This window comes from Rhinoderma darwinii, chromosome 7, assembly GCF_050947455.1.
Source record: "Rhinoderma darwinii isolate aRhiDar2 chromosome 7, aRhiDar2.hap1, whole genome shotgun sequence".
NCBI classification, from domain to species: domain Eukaryota; kingdom Metazoa; phylum Chordata; class Amphibia; order Anura; family Rhinodermatidae; genus Rhinoderma; species Rhinoderma darwinii.
The window spans coordinates 71,647,952-71,665,153 of record NC_134693.1 but is presented as its reverse complement, the minus strand read 5'-3'; the positions used below and the strand labels follow the sequence as shown (position 1 = coordinate 71,665,153).

General features: G+C 44.2%; 1 protein-coding gene across 5 annotated transcripts in view; it reads left to right on the top strand.

Annotated features, from left to right (window-relative positions):
• The window catches only part of EP300 (EP300 lysine acetyltransferase), a 136,075-nt gene that overhangs the window by 24,651 nt on the left and 94,222 nt on the right, over positions 1-17,202 (top strand). For 4 of the 5 annotated variants that reach the window (XM_075833530.1, XM_075833528.1, XM_075833529.1 and 1 more), the window contains exons 4-8: positions 8,292-8,577; positions 9,013-9,126; positions 9,236-9,484; positions 10,745-10,838; positions 11,052-11,186. In XM_075833530.1, the coding sequence (XP_075689645.1) occupies positions 8,292-8,577; positions 9,013-9,126; positions 9,236-9,484; positions 10,745-10,838; positions 11,052-11,186 (878 nt within the window). The remainder of the gene's footprint in view (positions 1-8,291; positions 8,578-9,012; positions 9,127-9,235; positions 9,485-10,744; positions 10,839-11,051; positions 11,187-17,202) is intronic. The other variant, XM_075833531.1, reaches the window with a different exon arrangement.

Sequence of the window (17,202 nt, the reverse complement as noted above, 5' to 3'; positions counted from 1 at the left end):
GCTAATGTACTAGCATATGATATATGCCAGTACATTAAAGTTCAAAAATAATAATCAAAATGAAAAATCCCTCTATGGGGCTTAAAAAAAATAAAGTTAAAAACAAAAATTGTAACAAAAATACACAAATACATATTTTTTAATAAATAAACTTTTAAAAATATAAGTCTCAAAATATGGGATAATATACACATAGCCATTTGGTTAAAATCAGAAATTCAGACTTGTTTGAGGTAAAAAAAAATATATATATATTTTTATGGTTTTAACTTACTTTTGAACCATTTCACGTTATTTGCTGTACTAGAACTGTGTTAATGTAAAAATATCTGAAAAAATTGGGGTGTTCTAAAACTTTTGACCGGTAGTGTATGTCTATGGAGAGTTCCTGGCTGTGTGCTTCATTTTATGCAATGATTTGCAATATTGATGGCTGACACTTAAACTGAATAATTAGGAGGTGTGGCTACATACTTTTGGCCATATAGTGTATTATGCAAAGACTGTTGCCCCAGTACTGTTTTAGCATTTTGTATAAGGCCAGCAGTATATATGTAAATCACTGCTGCTCTGACATTGTATAGTAGCATGACCGCAGTCTGTATACACTAGTATAGGGTATTTTTTTTTTTTTTTTTAGCTTAACGTAAGCCAAAGTTAAATGCTGCATAAATTTACAATAAAGCACAAACGTTTAAAGGAACAAAAAACACAGAAAATACAAAAAAATAAAATCCCAGCACTTTTCGAAAATTCTTAAAGGGGTCATCTCATGACAGCACTCTTAAAAATGGCCAAGTAAGCATAATATGCAAATTTACAGCACTTACATGTGCATTTATTCAAAAGTTGCTCTCTGACCCATTTGCTCCTCCATGCCTAAATGTCTCATGGGTACTTCTGATTAGTGGGCTGCCATTCAACCTGCCTCCACATGACTGCCAGCCAAGCAGAGGAGGTCAGTGGGACCATATGGGTTAGCACAGTGCTGTCTCCTCAAGTCTCCCTACACAACATAGCCAGACCACTGCCCTGCATTACTTCTCCTCTTAGTGCAATATTTATTTTCTGGAGTGCATTGCATTCTTTATAATAGCATGCACTACTTTATTATAGTATGAGCTCCTCTCCAGGAAAGAAATATGTTCATGCAAGTCAGATATACACACTATTGTCAAAAGTATTTTGGGCACCAGTCCTAATTATAGAGTTCAGTTGTTTCCACCACATCCATTGCAAATGAGTTAATAAAATTAGGTACACAGCCATGCAATCTTCATGGACAAATATTGGTAGTATCACCTATAAAGAGAATTTCCGAGCATTTTCCCATGTAAAAAAATATTTTATATATATATATTTATTTTAATTGAACTATAATAAAAATATATTTTTTATACGGAAAAATACTCGGAAATTCTCTTTATAGGTGATTATGTATTGTACTATGAGTTAGTCCCCTTTCTACATTTTTTTTACATGCCATATTTTTGTTTGTTTTATTTTTGGTAGTAGTATGGGTCTCAGTAATGCGCTCAGTGACTTAAAACTTGCCACTTTTAGAGTGTGCCACCTTTGTCGAAGTTGGTTTGTGACATTTATGATCTGCCCGGGTCATCTGTAAGTGCCATTATTGTAAGGTTCAAGCGTTTAGTAATAGTAACCGTTCTGCCACAAAACAGTAGACCATGCAAACTCTGAGCAATGTCGAGGGCTGACTCATGTAAAAATCACCTATCCTCTGTTGCACGACTCACTACAGAGTCCCAAACTTCCTCTGAAAGTGACATCCGCACAAGAACTGTGCATGGGAGTTTCATTAAATGGGATTCCAGGGTTGAGCAGTTGCACACAAGCCTAGGATCACCATGCCAAGTGTCAGCTTGATTGGTGTAAAGCATGCCGCAGTTGGACTCTGGAGCAGTGGAAACATGTTCTCTGGAGTGATCAATTACATTTCACTATGTGGCAGTCTGATGGACGAGTCTTAGTTTGGCAGATTTCTGGAGAACACTAATGCATACTGCCTACTGTAAAATTTGGAGGAAAAATTTGCGGCAAAATTCCGTTGATGCAGTGCTTGGATAAAGGGCTGTTTTGCCGACAGGCATCCGAACGATCCTTGAGTGTCCTCCCCTTATCAGGGACCTGTCTTTTTGGGACCTATTTTAATAAGATTATCTCAGAGGCTACGGGTGGTATAAGCTCTCACTTGCCTCAGACCAAATCCCGTTGTCCTGTCACTTCTGGCTAGTCAGGATCTCCATTACGGCCTTCTCGTAGGTTTGTCGGCCCACAATCCTCACATGACCCTTCTCGGCAAGATGCAAAGATCAATCCCCGACCTTCCTGGTGCCCTTGTCCACAGGATTGCAAACAAGGGATGGAGGAAACTAGCTCAGCCTGAAGGGTAGCCCCCGACTTGAGGCTGGAGGGCAAACTTCTATTCCAAGATGTCTCCAGCACCCACATTTTGGACGTCTGGGTGCAGGTGATAGTATCCACTGGGTCAAAACAGAGTTTTCCACCGATCATCTTTTTCAGTCTACTCCTCCCTGATTTCCACCCAATGCGAAGACTATTTTTGTTTCCCTTTTCAGCTACTAAAATGGTGATTGTCCCTCTGGACCAAAGATATATTGAGGGGTTTTAACTCCCATCTTTGTCATGCCAAAGACTGAAGGATTTGCGTGCCCAATTCCGGACTTCAAACGTTTTAAATGCTTATGTGCCAGTCCGTTGCTACCGTATAGCGTCCCTACGCTCGGTGATCACATCCATGGAGCAAGGTGAATTTTTCTTCGGTCGACCATAAAGGATGCTTAACTACACATCCCAATCTGCCCATCTCATTTGCGTTCCCTATGCTTCACAGTGCCTCCCCACCATTACTAGTTTGTGACAGTCTAGTCTGGATACCTCGACTTGTTTTAGGTGGATCATCAACCGTTCCCCGTCCTTTTTGTTCCCAAAGGATTACCTTTCCTGGTATGTCTATCGATATCTTTTCAGCAAGGGTGTTTCTTTATCGGAATAAACTGTCCATACTCCGGGTTCCAGACTATGTGGAGGGGTTCTCTAACTTTTCTCTGCTACTGTATGTGAGTACTAGGCACCATGGTGGCCATTCAGTTTGCCCAATTGTATTCCCATCCTACTCTCGGACTTCTAGAACTGGAAGATTCTCCCTCCCTTGGTGCTTCATCGGTTTCTTTGGTGGCTCCTCAGCCCGGACATTTCCCTAGGTTGCTCCTTCCTTCCATTTCACTTGGCTGGTCCTTTCCACTGATGTGAGACTCCAAGGCTGTGGGAGGAAAAACCTTCTGAAATCTCAGGGCTTGTGGTCTAAGCAGGAATCCTCCCTATCAAACTTCTGGAGTTATGGGCATTTTTCCTGTGTCTGCAGCATGGGATGGTTGTTCTGTATGGCCATTCAGACCGTATTCAGAGGGACGAGGTCCTGGCAGTAGCCTATCTGAATCACCAAAGAGGCACCTGCAGTGTGGCAGCAATGGTGGAAGCCTCCAACAGCCTGGAATGGCAGGACGCCACGTTCCTGCTCTCTTAGCAGTACATATTACAGGGGCCGACAACTGTGTTGCATAGTTTCTTAGCCGCAAATGCGTCAACCCAGGAGAGTGGCTATCCCATAAAGAGGTTTTCGACCGTATTTGCTCTAGGTGATGAATGCATTAAGGACATTGACTTGATGGCGTTCAGGTTCAAGCACGAGTTTCTCTATTTCATATCACCGGCATGGGAAGCTGAGTCTTATGTGGTGGCCCTGTGGATCAGTTCAACCTGATCTCTCTTTCTACCTTTTTCCTTTCCTTCCCATATTCCTCAAGCGGATCAAGGGTGAGGGGACTTCGACCTTCCATCGTGGCGCCGGATTGGCCTAGATGCTCTTGGTACGTGAAGATGGTGGCGCTCCCTGGCAGCTACCCCTTAGGCAGGATCTGCTCTCCCAGCGTTCGCTCTTCCTCAAACATTTCGAGTAGTCCTGACCTTCTTACAGGGTGCTGCACCTCCTTTCTGGTTTCCAGGCGTTGGGACTTGAACCTGGTCTTGGGTGCTCCAAAATCTTCTTCATTTGAACCCCTGCAAAAGATTTCTGTTCTATATAATTTGTCCTGGAAGTTACTTCTATCCGGAGGGTGTCCAAACAGGCAACCCTGTTTTTGTTTTGTTCCACTTTTCTGGTTCTTCATCAGGATGAGGTGATGCTACGTACAGTTCCCTCTTTTTTTGCCCAACGTGGACTCCTCTTAACACCTCAATGAGGACCTAGTCCTGCCTTCCTTTTTTTTTCCGATCTCCTTTTCATCCTAGAGAATATCCTCTCCACAACCTGAATATCATCCATGCCTTTGGGTATACCTGTCTTGCATCATCTTTCCGCAGATCGGATCAGATCCCTATTTTTGTTTTTCCTACTGTTCACGCACTTGGTTTGTTTGGCTTAGTGTGTCTAGCTGGGGGTGTATCCTTTAGGAGGAGTTAACACACAAGACTTAGTGTCAAGGTTTCTAGTGGCAGTAGCATATACCGATGGTGTCTTTGTCCTCCGATAAACTGGAAAAGAAAGATTTTATGGTGAGTAGTTTTTGTATACGCCGCATGCTGTGTTCTTTGTAAAAATAATGAAAGAAAACCACAACTGTTTTAGTAGCCTAATAGCTATTCGGGGTGTGTGCGCGATACATTTTTATCAGGTTTGTGAATGACAATCAAATGTTGCACTGCCTCTGTTTTTAGCATTTTTGAAAGCACATGCTGTTGTTTATGTAGATGCTTATGGTATTCATGTTTGCACGCCTTGATTGTATTTTTTGTTCGTGTGTAAGCCTCTGGCTTGGATGCGAGTTCTAGGTACAAATATAAGATCAATTTAAGCTTTTTATTTTTTTATTTTTTTTTGTTACGATGAAGGTCGTCATGGCTGTAAAAAGCATGCTAACTGCAATGTTCAGGTTGTCTGCTTTTAGGAAAAATATAGGATGTGGGAGGGCACGCCCTTTCCCCCCACCAGGTAGTTTTACATGCGATGTAGGCTACCGGACAAAGCGATTTTTGACCATGGGACCTGTGTCGCCGTGTGGCACCAGCCTAGAACTATACTATATATCTAAATTGCGATTTTGTTTTTTTGTGTTATACAAATAGGTTATTCCTCTCTCTGTGTGTGTGTGTGTGTGTGTGTGTGTGTGTGTGTGTTTCATGTATTGTACAGTTTTAGGCTGGGGCTATACGGCGACTTTGGACACGACACTGGTCGCATGCACAAAGATTGCTTTGGAAAATTTACTCTCCAAAAGCCAGTTTGCGCACTGTTCTTTGTAAGCTCCGCCATGCGCCCAGCGTGTATGAAATGCACACATTTGGTATTTCGGTTGTAACTTTGGAATACTTTTATTTATTCAAGAGATTCTGAGATTTTCTCATGACACGTACTTTGCTAGTGTTAAAATGCGGTTGATACATTCAGTGTTTGTGAAAAACACCAAAATTTAGAGAGAATTTGCAAAAATTAGCATTTTTCTAAATTCAAATGTTTTCACTTGAAACGAATAGTAATACCACACAAAACAGTTACTTGTTAACATTTACCATATGTCTGCTTTGTTTGGTACCATTTTTTGAATGTCATTTTATATTTCTAGGATGTTAAAAGGCTTAGAACTTTAGCAGCAGTTTCTCACATTTTCAAGAAAATGTTCAAATCCTAGACCGTGAAGTTCTGAAGTGGGTTTGCGAACCCTATATATTAGAAATCCCTCATAAATCACCCCATTTTAAAAACTGCACCCTCAAACTATTCAAAACCGCATTTAGAAAGTTTAACTCTTTAGGCGTTTCACAGGAATTAAAGGAAAGTGGATGTGAAATTTACAAATGTTATTATTTTTTTAATCCATTTTATTCCTGTAACAAAGAAGGTTTTACCAGAGAAATGCAACCCTATATTTATTGCCAGGATTCTGTAGCTTTTAGGAATATCCCACGACTGAAGCACCGGACTCAGAAGCAAAGAAGCACCTAGTGGATTTTGGGTCCTCCTTTAGTATATATTTTAGATACTGTCAGGTTTGAAGAGGTCTTGCGGTGCCAAAACAGTGGAAACCCCCCAAAAGTGACCCCAATCGCAAAGCTACACCCCTCCAGGTTACGGCAATACCCCATATGTGGTAATAAACTGCTGTTTGGACACACGGCAGGGCTCAGAAGGGAAGGAGCGCCATTTGGCTTTTGGAGCTCAAATTTTGCTGGAATGGCTTTGGGTGCTGTCACGTTTGCAAAGCCCTAAGGGACCAAAACAGTGGAATCACCCCCCCAAAAAAGTGACTGCATTTGAGAAACTACAACCCTTAAAGAATTTATCTAGGGGTATAGTAAGCATTTTTACCGCACAGTTTTTTTTCCCCAGAATTTTTTTTAAATGATGCTCTGAAAATGAAAATCAACGTTTTTTTTTTTGTTTTTTTTTCACTAAATGTTGAATTGTTTTAATTTTCACCATACGTGGTCATAAACTGCTGTTTGGACACACGGCAGGACTCAGAATGTCAGGAGCGCTATTTGGCATGCAGATTTTGCTGGATTTCCATGTCGCATTTGCAAAACCCCTGTGGTACTAGAGTACAATGGGAGCCTCCAAGTGACCCCATTTTGGAAACTACACCCCTCAATGCATTTATTATTTGCCTGGACATATGACCGGGCTTAGAAGTGAAAGATCACCATGTGCGTTTGAGGCCTATTTTGGTGATTTTTTTTTCGCAGCATTGGTCCACAATTGCAGGTCTCTGAGGTCCAAAAGTAAAATAAACCCTTAAGTAGTGTCCCCTATTTTGAAAGCTTAGACCCCTTAAGGCATTTTTAGTCGACATGTTTGTTTTTTAATTAGAAATTAATGCGCAGCGGATGGTGAAAATTAAAATTTTCCACTGATGTGCCTTTTTAGTGCACAATATGTTATACCCAGTTTGTGCCACTGATATCAAATGCCTTAAACTGTTAAGCGGGTACTTCCGGGTAAGGTAATGACATATATATGTAGACGTAAACTGATGTTTGGGCACACTGAAGGGCTCAGAAGGGAGGGAGCGGCGGTTTAGATTTTGGAACGTAGATTTTGTTTGGTAGTGGTTCTGTTTGGGGTTTTTGCTGCTAATTCAGTTTATAATGTGGGGGCATATGTAAGCTGTGCCGAGTACATCAGGGCATAATATGGTGGTATAATAATGGGGTAAATAAATAATTCTTAGATGTGTGGCCAGTGTTGCACTGATGGTGCCCGATCTTATCCCCCTTTTGGAAAACAATCTGCACCTTTTGTGTCGCTGTCGTCTGAGATCCAGAAGTCTTGTGTTTTTTCGCCAACGGAGCTATGTGAGGGATTCGTTTTTGCGATCTGTAGATTTCATTGGCACCATTTTGGGGTACATGTAACTTTATGATCTCCTTCCTTTTTTTTTTTTTATTTTTTTTTTATTAATTTTTTTTTGGCAGGCAAGGTGACTAAAACACAGCAATTCTGACATTGTTTTGTATTCCTTTTTTTTTTTATTTACTGTGGGCTATAAATGTCAATTTTACTTTAGTCTGCGGGTCTTATTACGACAATACCATATGTAAATGTTTTGCTTTTTCATATATTTTTTTTATTTTTATTGGTTGCACAATCAAACACTCCCCGACACCCCCCCCCCCCCCTATTTTTCAGTCAAAAAACATACAGCTGGCATCCGCAGCTGTTAGTGCAGGTTCAGCTTCTTTTTGAAGCCTTTTAGGCCCGGCCTCCAGGTAGGGCCCAGCTTCTGTACTTGGCAACTAGGAAGCAAGTGTTCATTCTCCGGTTGCCAAAGCAGCCATCGGCACCCACGCGATCGCGTCGCCGGGTAGCGATCGGCAACGAACTACCTAAATGCTGCGGTCGCTTTTGGCCGTGGCATGTAGAGGGTTAATGGCAGGGATCGAAGCTAGTTCTGGTCCCCGCTGTTACAGCAGGGTGTCAGCTGTAATGTATAGCTGACACCTGCTGGTGATGGGGCTGGCTCAACTTCTGAGCTGATTACTATTACGTACAGTTACGTAGGAAAGTGCTAAGACCCTAGCGCCCACGATGTAACTACGTGGTTAAGTGGGAAGGGGGTAAATTAAATTTAGAGAAGATGTGGCGGGTCACATGGCAAAACAAGCTGTTAACACATGAAAGTAAATGGGTACTAGAAATATTGATGGGATATAAGAGAACTGGCATGAAATTTAATTATTTTATTTCGTTTTAGGGTCAACAGCCATCTACTCAAGTACCGCAAGCCAACCTTGTCCAAACATCCCCCCAAGGTATGGGCACTGGTGCATCACAGGGGATTGGCTCAGGAGCCCCAACAGCAGATCCTGAGAAGCGAAAGCTGATTCAACAACAGCTAGTTCTTCTACTGCACGCCCACAAGTGCCAGAGAAGAGAACAAGCCAATGGTGAGGTGCGACAGTGTAATTTGCCCCATTGTCGTACCATGAAGAATGTCCTGAATCACATGACCCATTGCCAGGCTGGAAAATCATGTCAAGGTGACTGCTTAAAGCTTGTTGCAAACAAAAGAAATAGTCTTATATTTAATATTGAATAGCTTTTGTCCATTCTGTTTTTCTCCCTATGTGTAGGTTTATTTTTAATGTTTTTCTTTTCTTACTTTCTAGTCTACATTTTTGCTTTTACTCATGCATATGCAGCAAGATAGCAGACATGACCAGCTCTGCTGAAAATCCCATTATGGAAGTATTGATGTGTGTTAGATTTGACACAAATCAGTTTGTTTATTTAAGTGCATGGCAAAAAAAACGTAAAACCTTAAAAGCTATGGAACTACTTTTCTGGGCACTCTGGATGTACCCTGCCTTGTGTGATTTACAAATCAGATTTCTCTGCTGGCCATCTTGTTATATTTAAATACTAGGTTTTTAACCATTCAAATTTTCTCTCACATGTACTGTTTTCTGGTTCAGTTGCACATTGCGCCTCTTCACGACAGATCATTTCTCATTGGAAGAACTGTACAAGGCACGACTGCCCAGTGTGTCTGCCTCTGAAGAATGCAGGGGACAAACGCAACCAGCAATGTATGTATACTGCAATTTTCAACTTTTCTGTAAGTTTGCTTTTACTCCAGGCTTCGAGAACCAATATTAAAATGAGGTTGTTTTTTTTTTTGTTTTTTTTTCTCCCCAGCTTTACTTGGTAGTCCACCAGTGTCACTAGGTACTGCTGGCTCAGTGGGAACAGTTGGTAATGTGGGACAGCCTCCTGCTCCTTCACTTAATTCTGCTAGCCAGATTGATCCAAGCTCCATAGAGCGGGCATATGCTGCTCTGGGATTACCATATCAAGGCAGCCAACTGCAAACACCATCCCAGACACAAGTAAAGGGTCAGCCACCAGGACAGTCCCCTCAGGGGATTCGCTCTATGAACTCAATGAGTAAGGCATTTTATTCCTTTATTAAGTCGTATAATAAATGCATTAATTACATCTTCTTTAAATAGTCACTAACTTTTCAACAAAGTTTGCATGAATAGTTCAAGCGAATATAAGAAACTTTTTATAATCTCTTATAAGGGAAATATGCCTCTTTCTTGACTTTTAGCAGTCACCCCCCCCCTCTAACTGTACACTCCCTCTAAGTTAACTGCTTTTGACAGCTCACTGAGGGAATCTGGTTAGAGCTGCCCATAGAAATCTGTGGAGGGGGAGGAGGAGGAGGAGCAGCAGAATGAGACACACATTCACATGCAGCATCTTGGTCATTGTTATGTCACACCCCAGTGCTTGATTCACAGCTAAAATGTCATTACTGCTGTATAATGTCCTATATGCTGCTGCTACTATATATGTGATAGATCTACACAAACACTGTGCTAGTAGATATGATAGCACTTAGGCTTCACCCAATATCTCAGAAAAATGAGAGGTAGAGTTGAGCCTGCAGATAGGAAAGCTGCTAAATAATGCACAATACAAATGATATAATGGCCAGAAATCATGTACACACATGACAACTTGTTCTGAAAAGTCACCTGAAATGTTAGGTGCGCTTTAATTTTCTAAAGCTATTCACAAGATGAGACATGAAAATGAGCTACTTGGGAATACTTGCTTTTGCTAAATACTTCAGCATTTACAGTTTCACACGAGTGTAATACTGGCACAAATACCAGCCTGACTGAGTGTAATGATCTATGATGCTTCTAGTTTAGGTCAGTAGACCTTCAGGCTAGCCGGCATTGTACTCCTGTGAAACTGGCCTTATGCTGCAGTCACTATTTTGCATGGTTCAGACCTGAAATCTCGATGCACCCATTTTTGCACAGACCTGTGTAGACATTGAGCCAAAAAGGATGCTGCGACTGTCTCTTGTAACGTACATTCTGGGAAGTGTAATCCTTACGCCAAGCGCAATTACCTCATGTAGGGATAGAGAACCCTTCCAGCTGAGTTATTCAAACTCCGCTAAGCTGTTGCTGACTGTTTCTAATAGCAACCACACAATATAATGTATTCGTATTAATAATGTAAATTGCAAGGTAATGTTTTAATGAAGTTACTCAAAATATCCTATAATTCTTTCTAACAAAATGATGTTTAAAGGTGGACATGCACTTGGAAATAAGATTTCTTTGAAAGGTGGTCTGATTGGATGTAACTGATGTTTTCCTAATCCGTTTCTCGTTTCTTGTACAGATGCAAGCTCGGTAGGAGTGAATGGTGGTGTTGGGGTACAGAGTGTTGGTCTGCTTCCAGACTCAATGCTTCATCCGGGGATGAACACATCGAGGTATGTTTAAGAGTTGCTTTGTTACAGTAGTTGATTTTAAATATTTCTTCCTAAATTCAATGCTTACAATTTGCTTGATATTTTACGAAGACCGTACATTTTGGTGGGGATACGTCATTACTTGTGCATTTTGTTGTTTTTTTTTCTTCTGTTATGACAAATTTTAATGTCTTAAATACGCATATCATTCAATATCTATTTACCCACTTCTAGTGTAATGATGGGTGATGGCAGTGCTTCCAATTTGGGCTCTATGCCTACAGCAGCTCCGCCATCTAGCACGGCAATTCGGAAACCCTGGCATGAAGATATAACACAAGACTTAAGGAACCATCTAGTTCACAAACTGTAAGTACTAGTTATATAAATCGATATCATAGAAGGCTGTCAAAGATAAAATTAAAACACACGCACCTATATTCACACACACACACACACACACACACACGCGCACCTATACACACGCGCACCTATACACACGCGCACCTATACACACGCGCACCTATACACACGCGCACCTATACACACGCGCACCTATACACACGCGCACCTATACACACGCGCACCTATACACACGCGCACCTATACACACGCGCACCTATACACACGCGCACCTATACACACGCGCACCTATACACACGCGCACCTATACACACGCGCACCTATACACACGCGCACCTATACACACGCGCACCTATACACACGCGCACCTATACACACACACACGCACCTATACACACACACACGCACCTATACACACACACACGCACCTATACACACACACACGCACCTGTATACACACACACACGCACCTGTATACACACACACACGCACCTGTATATACACACACACGCACCTGTATATATACGCACACACACACACACAAACACACGCATAGACGCACGGACATACACGCGCAAGGGACTTCCGAGTCTCGTCTGCACTTTAACCGTAATCCGAACCTTGACACTCCCATCTCCAAGATTTTTCTCGTGCTGCACCAGTCCTCTGGAATGCACTACCTCAGACAATCGGATTACTTCCCAACATTCACAGTTTTAAGCATGCCCTGAAAACACATCTTTTTAGACAGGCCTATCACATTCCCTAATCTGACTACTTTCATTGGCCCCTAATTACATTAGTCATATCACGTGAACCCTTCATTCAGCAGTGTCCCCTACAATTGCACTCTAATGCATTTTATATCTGTCATACACAGATAGTGGCTGGTGACTGGCTCATGCTCATGTATGTGTACTCTGTTTATAAAAGTGGTTGGACCGTTGTACTGAACAGGCACTATTCTTGTTTGTTACGTACCGGGACTCAGACCGTGGGTATATGCTGTTGCCACTAGGAGGCTTGACACTTAAGAAATAAGACGTCCCTCCTACAGGATATACCCTGCCCACAGACACTGAGCTATTCTGTCTTAGCTTAGTATCCGTAGGAGGCAGACACTTCTGATAGCAGCAGAGTTCACAAACTGTAAGTACTAGCTCCATAAAGCGATATAATATAAGGCATTCAAAGAAGAAATAGCAGTCTACCAAGAAATCATTTTTTTCATTGAGAAGAACATGGGGCACAGCTTTGTCTTCCTGTGTTTTCCCTTTGGCGGGAGCACAATGTCATATGCAAATGCACTATTGTCCAACCTGCTTATGAAGACAAGTGGGACGAGCGCCAGCTCCTCTGTCACCCACCAGCGTAAGGAGTACCTGTACTACTTCTCCCACCAGTGTCCCCTTTGTAAAGGAGGTAAAGCTGAGGGGGTGCTACTGCTGATCAGTTCAACTGGGAGATTGAGAGCATGCAGGGTGAGTGTTACCTTACTCCCCCAGCCTATTTCTTTTGGCACCTTCCTTTTCACTACCTGGGCTCCTGTCACTTTTAGGCCAGCAGCGCTATTTTTCTCTCTATGGCTGACCATACCACTTGCGGCGCCATTTTGCACTTCACTGCACAGGCGGGGTAGCGGGCCCTTCACACACAACTTCAATTGCGATCAGCGGGCTTTTCCTATATCCCTAATGGGGAATCTCTCCTCTCTCCTGATTGGCCAGTCTCATATGACTGCAAGTGGCCAATCACGGCGCTCCGGGAACAGAGTTTAAGCATCCTTTCTGCTCTCCTCCATTTAGACGGACGCTGCTGAGGACACAGGACCTCCTGAACGGAGCTGCTGCTTTCTTGCCTCAGGGGGGACATCAGACACTTTGGAATCGGGTAGGGTCAGCCCTTGGCTTGCTTTCTACTTCCCCTACAGGTGTCCTAGCCTGCAGTCACTGAGCTTACTACCTGTAGGAATGTGCATTGTCCTAGCAAAGCTAGGTACCGACAGTGCACTATCCTAGCAGAGCTAGGTAAGGCAGCCATTACTCCCTGAATAGGAGTATTTACTGCTGTGCAGTTTGGTATTTCTGGTTTCTTTTCTCTCATTTTCTTCAGTGCAGACTAGTAACCCCCCCACCCCTTACTGCCATGTCTGACTCTAAGGGAGAACCCTCACGCCAGACACCCTTTGCAGTGTATCATGCCTGCTCCCAAGTGCAAAGCTAAATTTTCTTGTGGTCAGTCTACTTCCTTATGCGATGTATGCTGGCCTCCTAGTCAAACAACTGCGGATTCAACACCCCTGCCATCTCCAGTATTACTTACCCTGGGTATGATGGGTGTGGATCCGGAATGGGCCAGTTCCCTTGCTCGTTAAAGCATACACTGGGGGACACAGTACCATGGGGTATAGGCCCCTGTCGCTAGGAGGCTGACACTAGGTTCAAGAAAGAAGTGTTGACTCTGCCTAGTGGACTATAATCACTGCTGAGCACTCCGCTTCCCAGTTTTTAGCCTAGTTTCTATAGGAGGCAGACATGTCCTGCAAACCGCAGGCCGTTATGCTTTAATTTTTTATTTTATTTTATGGCGGATGTTCCCTTTGGTCACCCAGTCCCCACTTTGTACCGCAGTGGCGGCTGAGGATACTGGACAACCACACGTATAGTGTGCGTTTCTGATAGGCTGTGGCAGAAAATTCTTGAAGGGTAAGTTATCCTCCCCCGTCCCTGCGGGAGTTGTCAAGGAGGAGCGCTTCCTGGGTACTTTGTCTACTGGGGGGGAGCTTCCTCCTCCGTTTTTTAAATGTGCTCCGTGCTGTGGGGGTTCCCCTGGCCAGCATCATTAAATTTAGTCCCCATCTACTCTACGCTACGCCCCCTCTGCATTCCCGCCTGTCAAATTCTTGCGCCTCCAGCTTCCCGCGCCTGGCGCTCACTCTCATTGACTGTGGTGTGGGGTTTAGGTCACGCGCTCACTCTGACCAATCATACAGCGTGGATCTTATCGAGGGGAGGTGTTCCTGCTTCATCTCCTCAGACGCTGGTTTGTGTGATGTGCTGCGTCTGTACTCCATTCGTCTCTGAAGTAACCGGACTGCACACGCTTGAACCGCTTCTTCTCTGGTGGGACACAGTACATGGGTGTCTGGTAGGATAGCCGCTGGCTATAATTTTTTCTGCGGCTCATTTTTTTTCTGCCACCACTCCTCCAATGTTTTACAAGAGGAAAGCTCCGAAGAACCCAGCCCCCCCCCCCGCCATTGTCGCACTTATTGGTGGTTCGCGGTGTGGCACTAAATTGCATGCGGGCAGGCTGACTGCTGAATGTCCCCCGCCTAAAACACTACCGGTCCCTGTCCCAGGTGACCGGACCCTCACATGCAGCGAAGCCCCTCCAGGTTAAAAGGTACTCATTCCTTGAGTGCACCCATTCCAGCTCAACTAGTGTACCCAGCAAGTTGGCTAGGAAATCAAGGAGATATCCTTCCTCCTCTGATTCCTCTTTGGACAGTGTCACTGCAATTGGTCTCGACGCCTTTTCGGGACATGACTGGGCCAGCTTTTTCATGGAGCATCTCTCCCTATGATTCGGACTTTACTTGCTTCTGTTTGACTCGCACTCCTCCGGCCGTGAAGGATCTCATACAGGCAGTTAGAGATATTTTGAAGATTCTGGATGATCCTCCTAAATCCCCTCAGGATGAACTGTTATTACATCTTCACAGGTGCCCCCCACTGGTCTTCCCGGACCATAAGGGGTTTAACAAGCTATTTAAAGCTGCATTGAAACATCCAGACCGTCCTCTTCATGTATACATGAATATGAATTAGGTTTCCCTTCTCTGAGAATTGTATTGCTAAATGGTTAGCTCGCCCTAAGGTGGATGCTCCCAAGGCTCGGTTATATGAGAACACTACTCTACCTGTTGCGAATGCATCTGCCTTAAAGGATGCGGTCGATGCTAAAGTGAAGTCTACGGCTAAAGCCACCTTCAGTGCTGCTGCAGCTACTATTAGGCCCTCCTTTGCTGCCTATTGGTTCAGTTCCACCAGTATAGAACTGGCCACACAATTACAGGAAGCAATTGAGTCAGGGGACTCCCACGTGAACACTTCCCTTTTTACTGCCCAGCTCCTGCATATGTCTAAGTACATCGGCAATGTTTCTGTTCAGGCAGCCCAGCGGTCCGCTAAGGCCATGGCTAATGCGGTGGCTTTCCATAGAGGCATTTGGATGCGTAATTGGGATACGGACAGTGCCTCTAGGAAGGTTTTTGCTCTGCCGTTTGCCCTGGACCTCCTCTATGGCCCTGGCCTGGTACAACTCACATCTGAAGCTACAGGGGGTAGGAGCATTTTGCTTCCACAACGTCCCCGTCTCCCCCCTAGGCGGCGTCCCATGCAGTTTTCTAGAGGACAGAGGTTTCGTTCCTTTTCGAACTTGGCTCTACGCTAGAGGCATGCCTCTTATGAAACACGTCCCTTCCGGGCACAACGATACTCTTTCAAGTCCAGATACTCCTGGCAGCCCCGCAACAGACCTGCCACGGCCCAGCGATCTTCTATAGCCTGAAGTCTGCCCTCACCTGAGCTACTCCCTCGGGACGGCTTCTCTCCAAGTAGACATGGCAAGCAAGCATCAGCGAAGCCTGGGTATGTTAGTTTGCGTCGACCGGTTACAAAATAAGTTCTCTTCTTGCCCCCCAAGCATCTTTTTTTATGGACTCCTCCCTGGTGCTTCCGGAGTCATTATCCCAGTTCCAGAGCTCTTCAAGGGATTCTATTCTAACCTTTTTACTGTCCCAAAGGGACGGACCCCTTTGGCCCATTTTAGACCTCAAGCGTCTCAACAAGCATGGAGTCTCTGCGATCAGTGGTCTCTGGAAACAAAAGAATTTCTCTCTTCCATAGACATCAGGGATAACCATGTTCACGTTCCCATTGCCCAGGCTCCCCATAGTTTCCTATGCTTCGAAGTGACTTCCGATCCTTTCCAATTCGTGGCACTTCCCTTTGTTCTGGCCACGGCTCTCGGGGTCTTCACCAACGTCATGGTGGCTCCCATGGCTCTTCTCAGGTCCAAGGGGATAGCAGTTATCCCATACTTTAATGATCTACTGGTGAAGGCCCCCTCCATGCACTACATCTTGGACAGTCTCCACATTGTTTGCGCAGATTCGGATGGAGTTTCTGGGGATGATCCTGGTCACCCGGGCGTGCAGGTTTTCTATCCAAGAAGATGATCAGTGCTCTCAGGCAAGGTGTGGTCGTGCTTCACAGGAATGCTCCCTGCTCTGTCCGCAGAAATCCCTTTCTCGTTGAATTCACTGGGGGACACAGATTCCACCCTTTTTTTTTTTTCTTCTGGGTTCTTTGGTGTTGTCATTTTTTTCCGTTGGAAGCGTCTTTGTGTTGGTTAATCCTTCTGTGCTCTCCTACTTCTCCTGGTACAAACTGGGTAGCTAAGTGCTCCGCACAGGGTCCACTGGGCGAAGGCAAAACTTCTTTGTTTGAAGTAGTTTCAGCCTCCTAGTGACGGGCTTATACACCATGGTACTGTCCCCCCCCCCCCTCCCCACCCAGCGAATTGAATGAGAAAGCGATTCTTACAGGGAAGTACAAAAATCTAATTTTTCCGGTCAGTTGATAACCTGGCAAACATCACTCAGTCCATTTTGGGTGGCATGTCTGCCCGCCCACCCCTGGACTTATGTTTTGCCCACATGGACTCTTCGTCCATGTCTTCTACTTGTGGCAGATTCTATTAGCGAACCAGGTTCACTCACCAGCCTTCACTTTCACTGTCCTCTTCTGTTTCACCTCCCTACCAGAGGTCAGGTCCTGTGGTTTTCTCCCCCTAGAGCATGGGTCAGCAACCTACAGTACTCCAACTGCTGTGAATCTACAACTCCCAGCATGCCCTGAAGGCCTGCACCTGTCAGTGCATGCTGTGATTTATACCTTAACAGCTGGAGTGCTGAAGGTGGCTGACCCCTGCCCTAGTTTTTTTTTTTTTTTTTTTT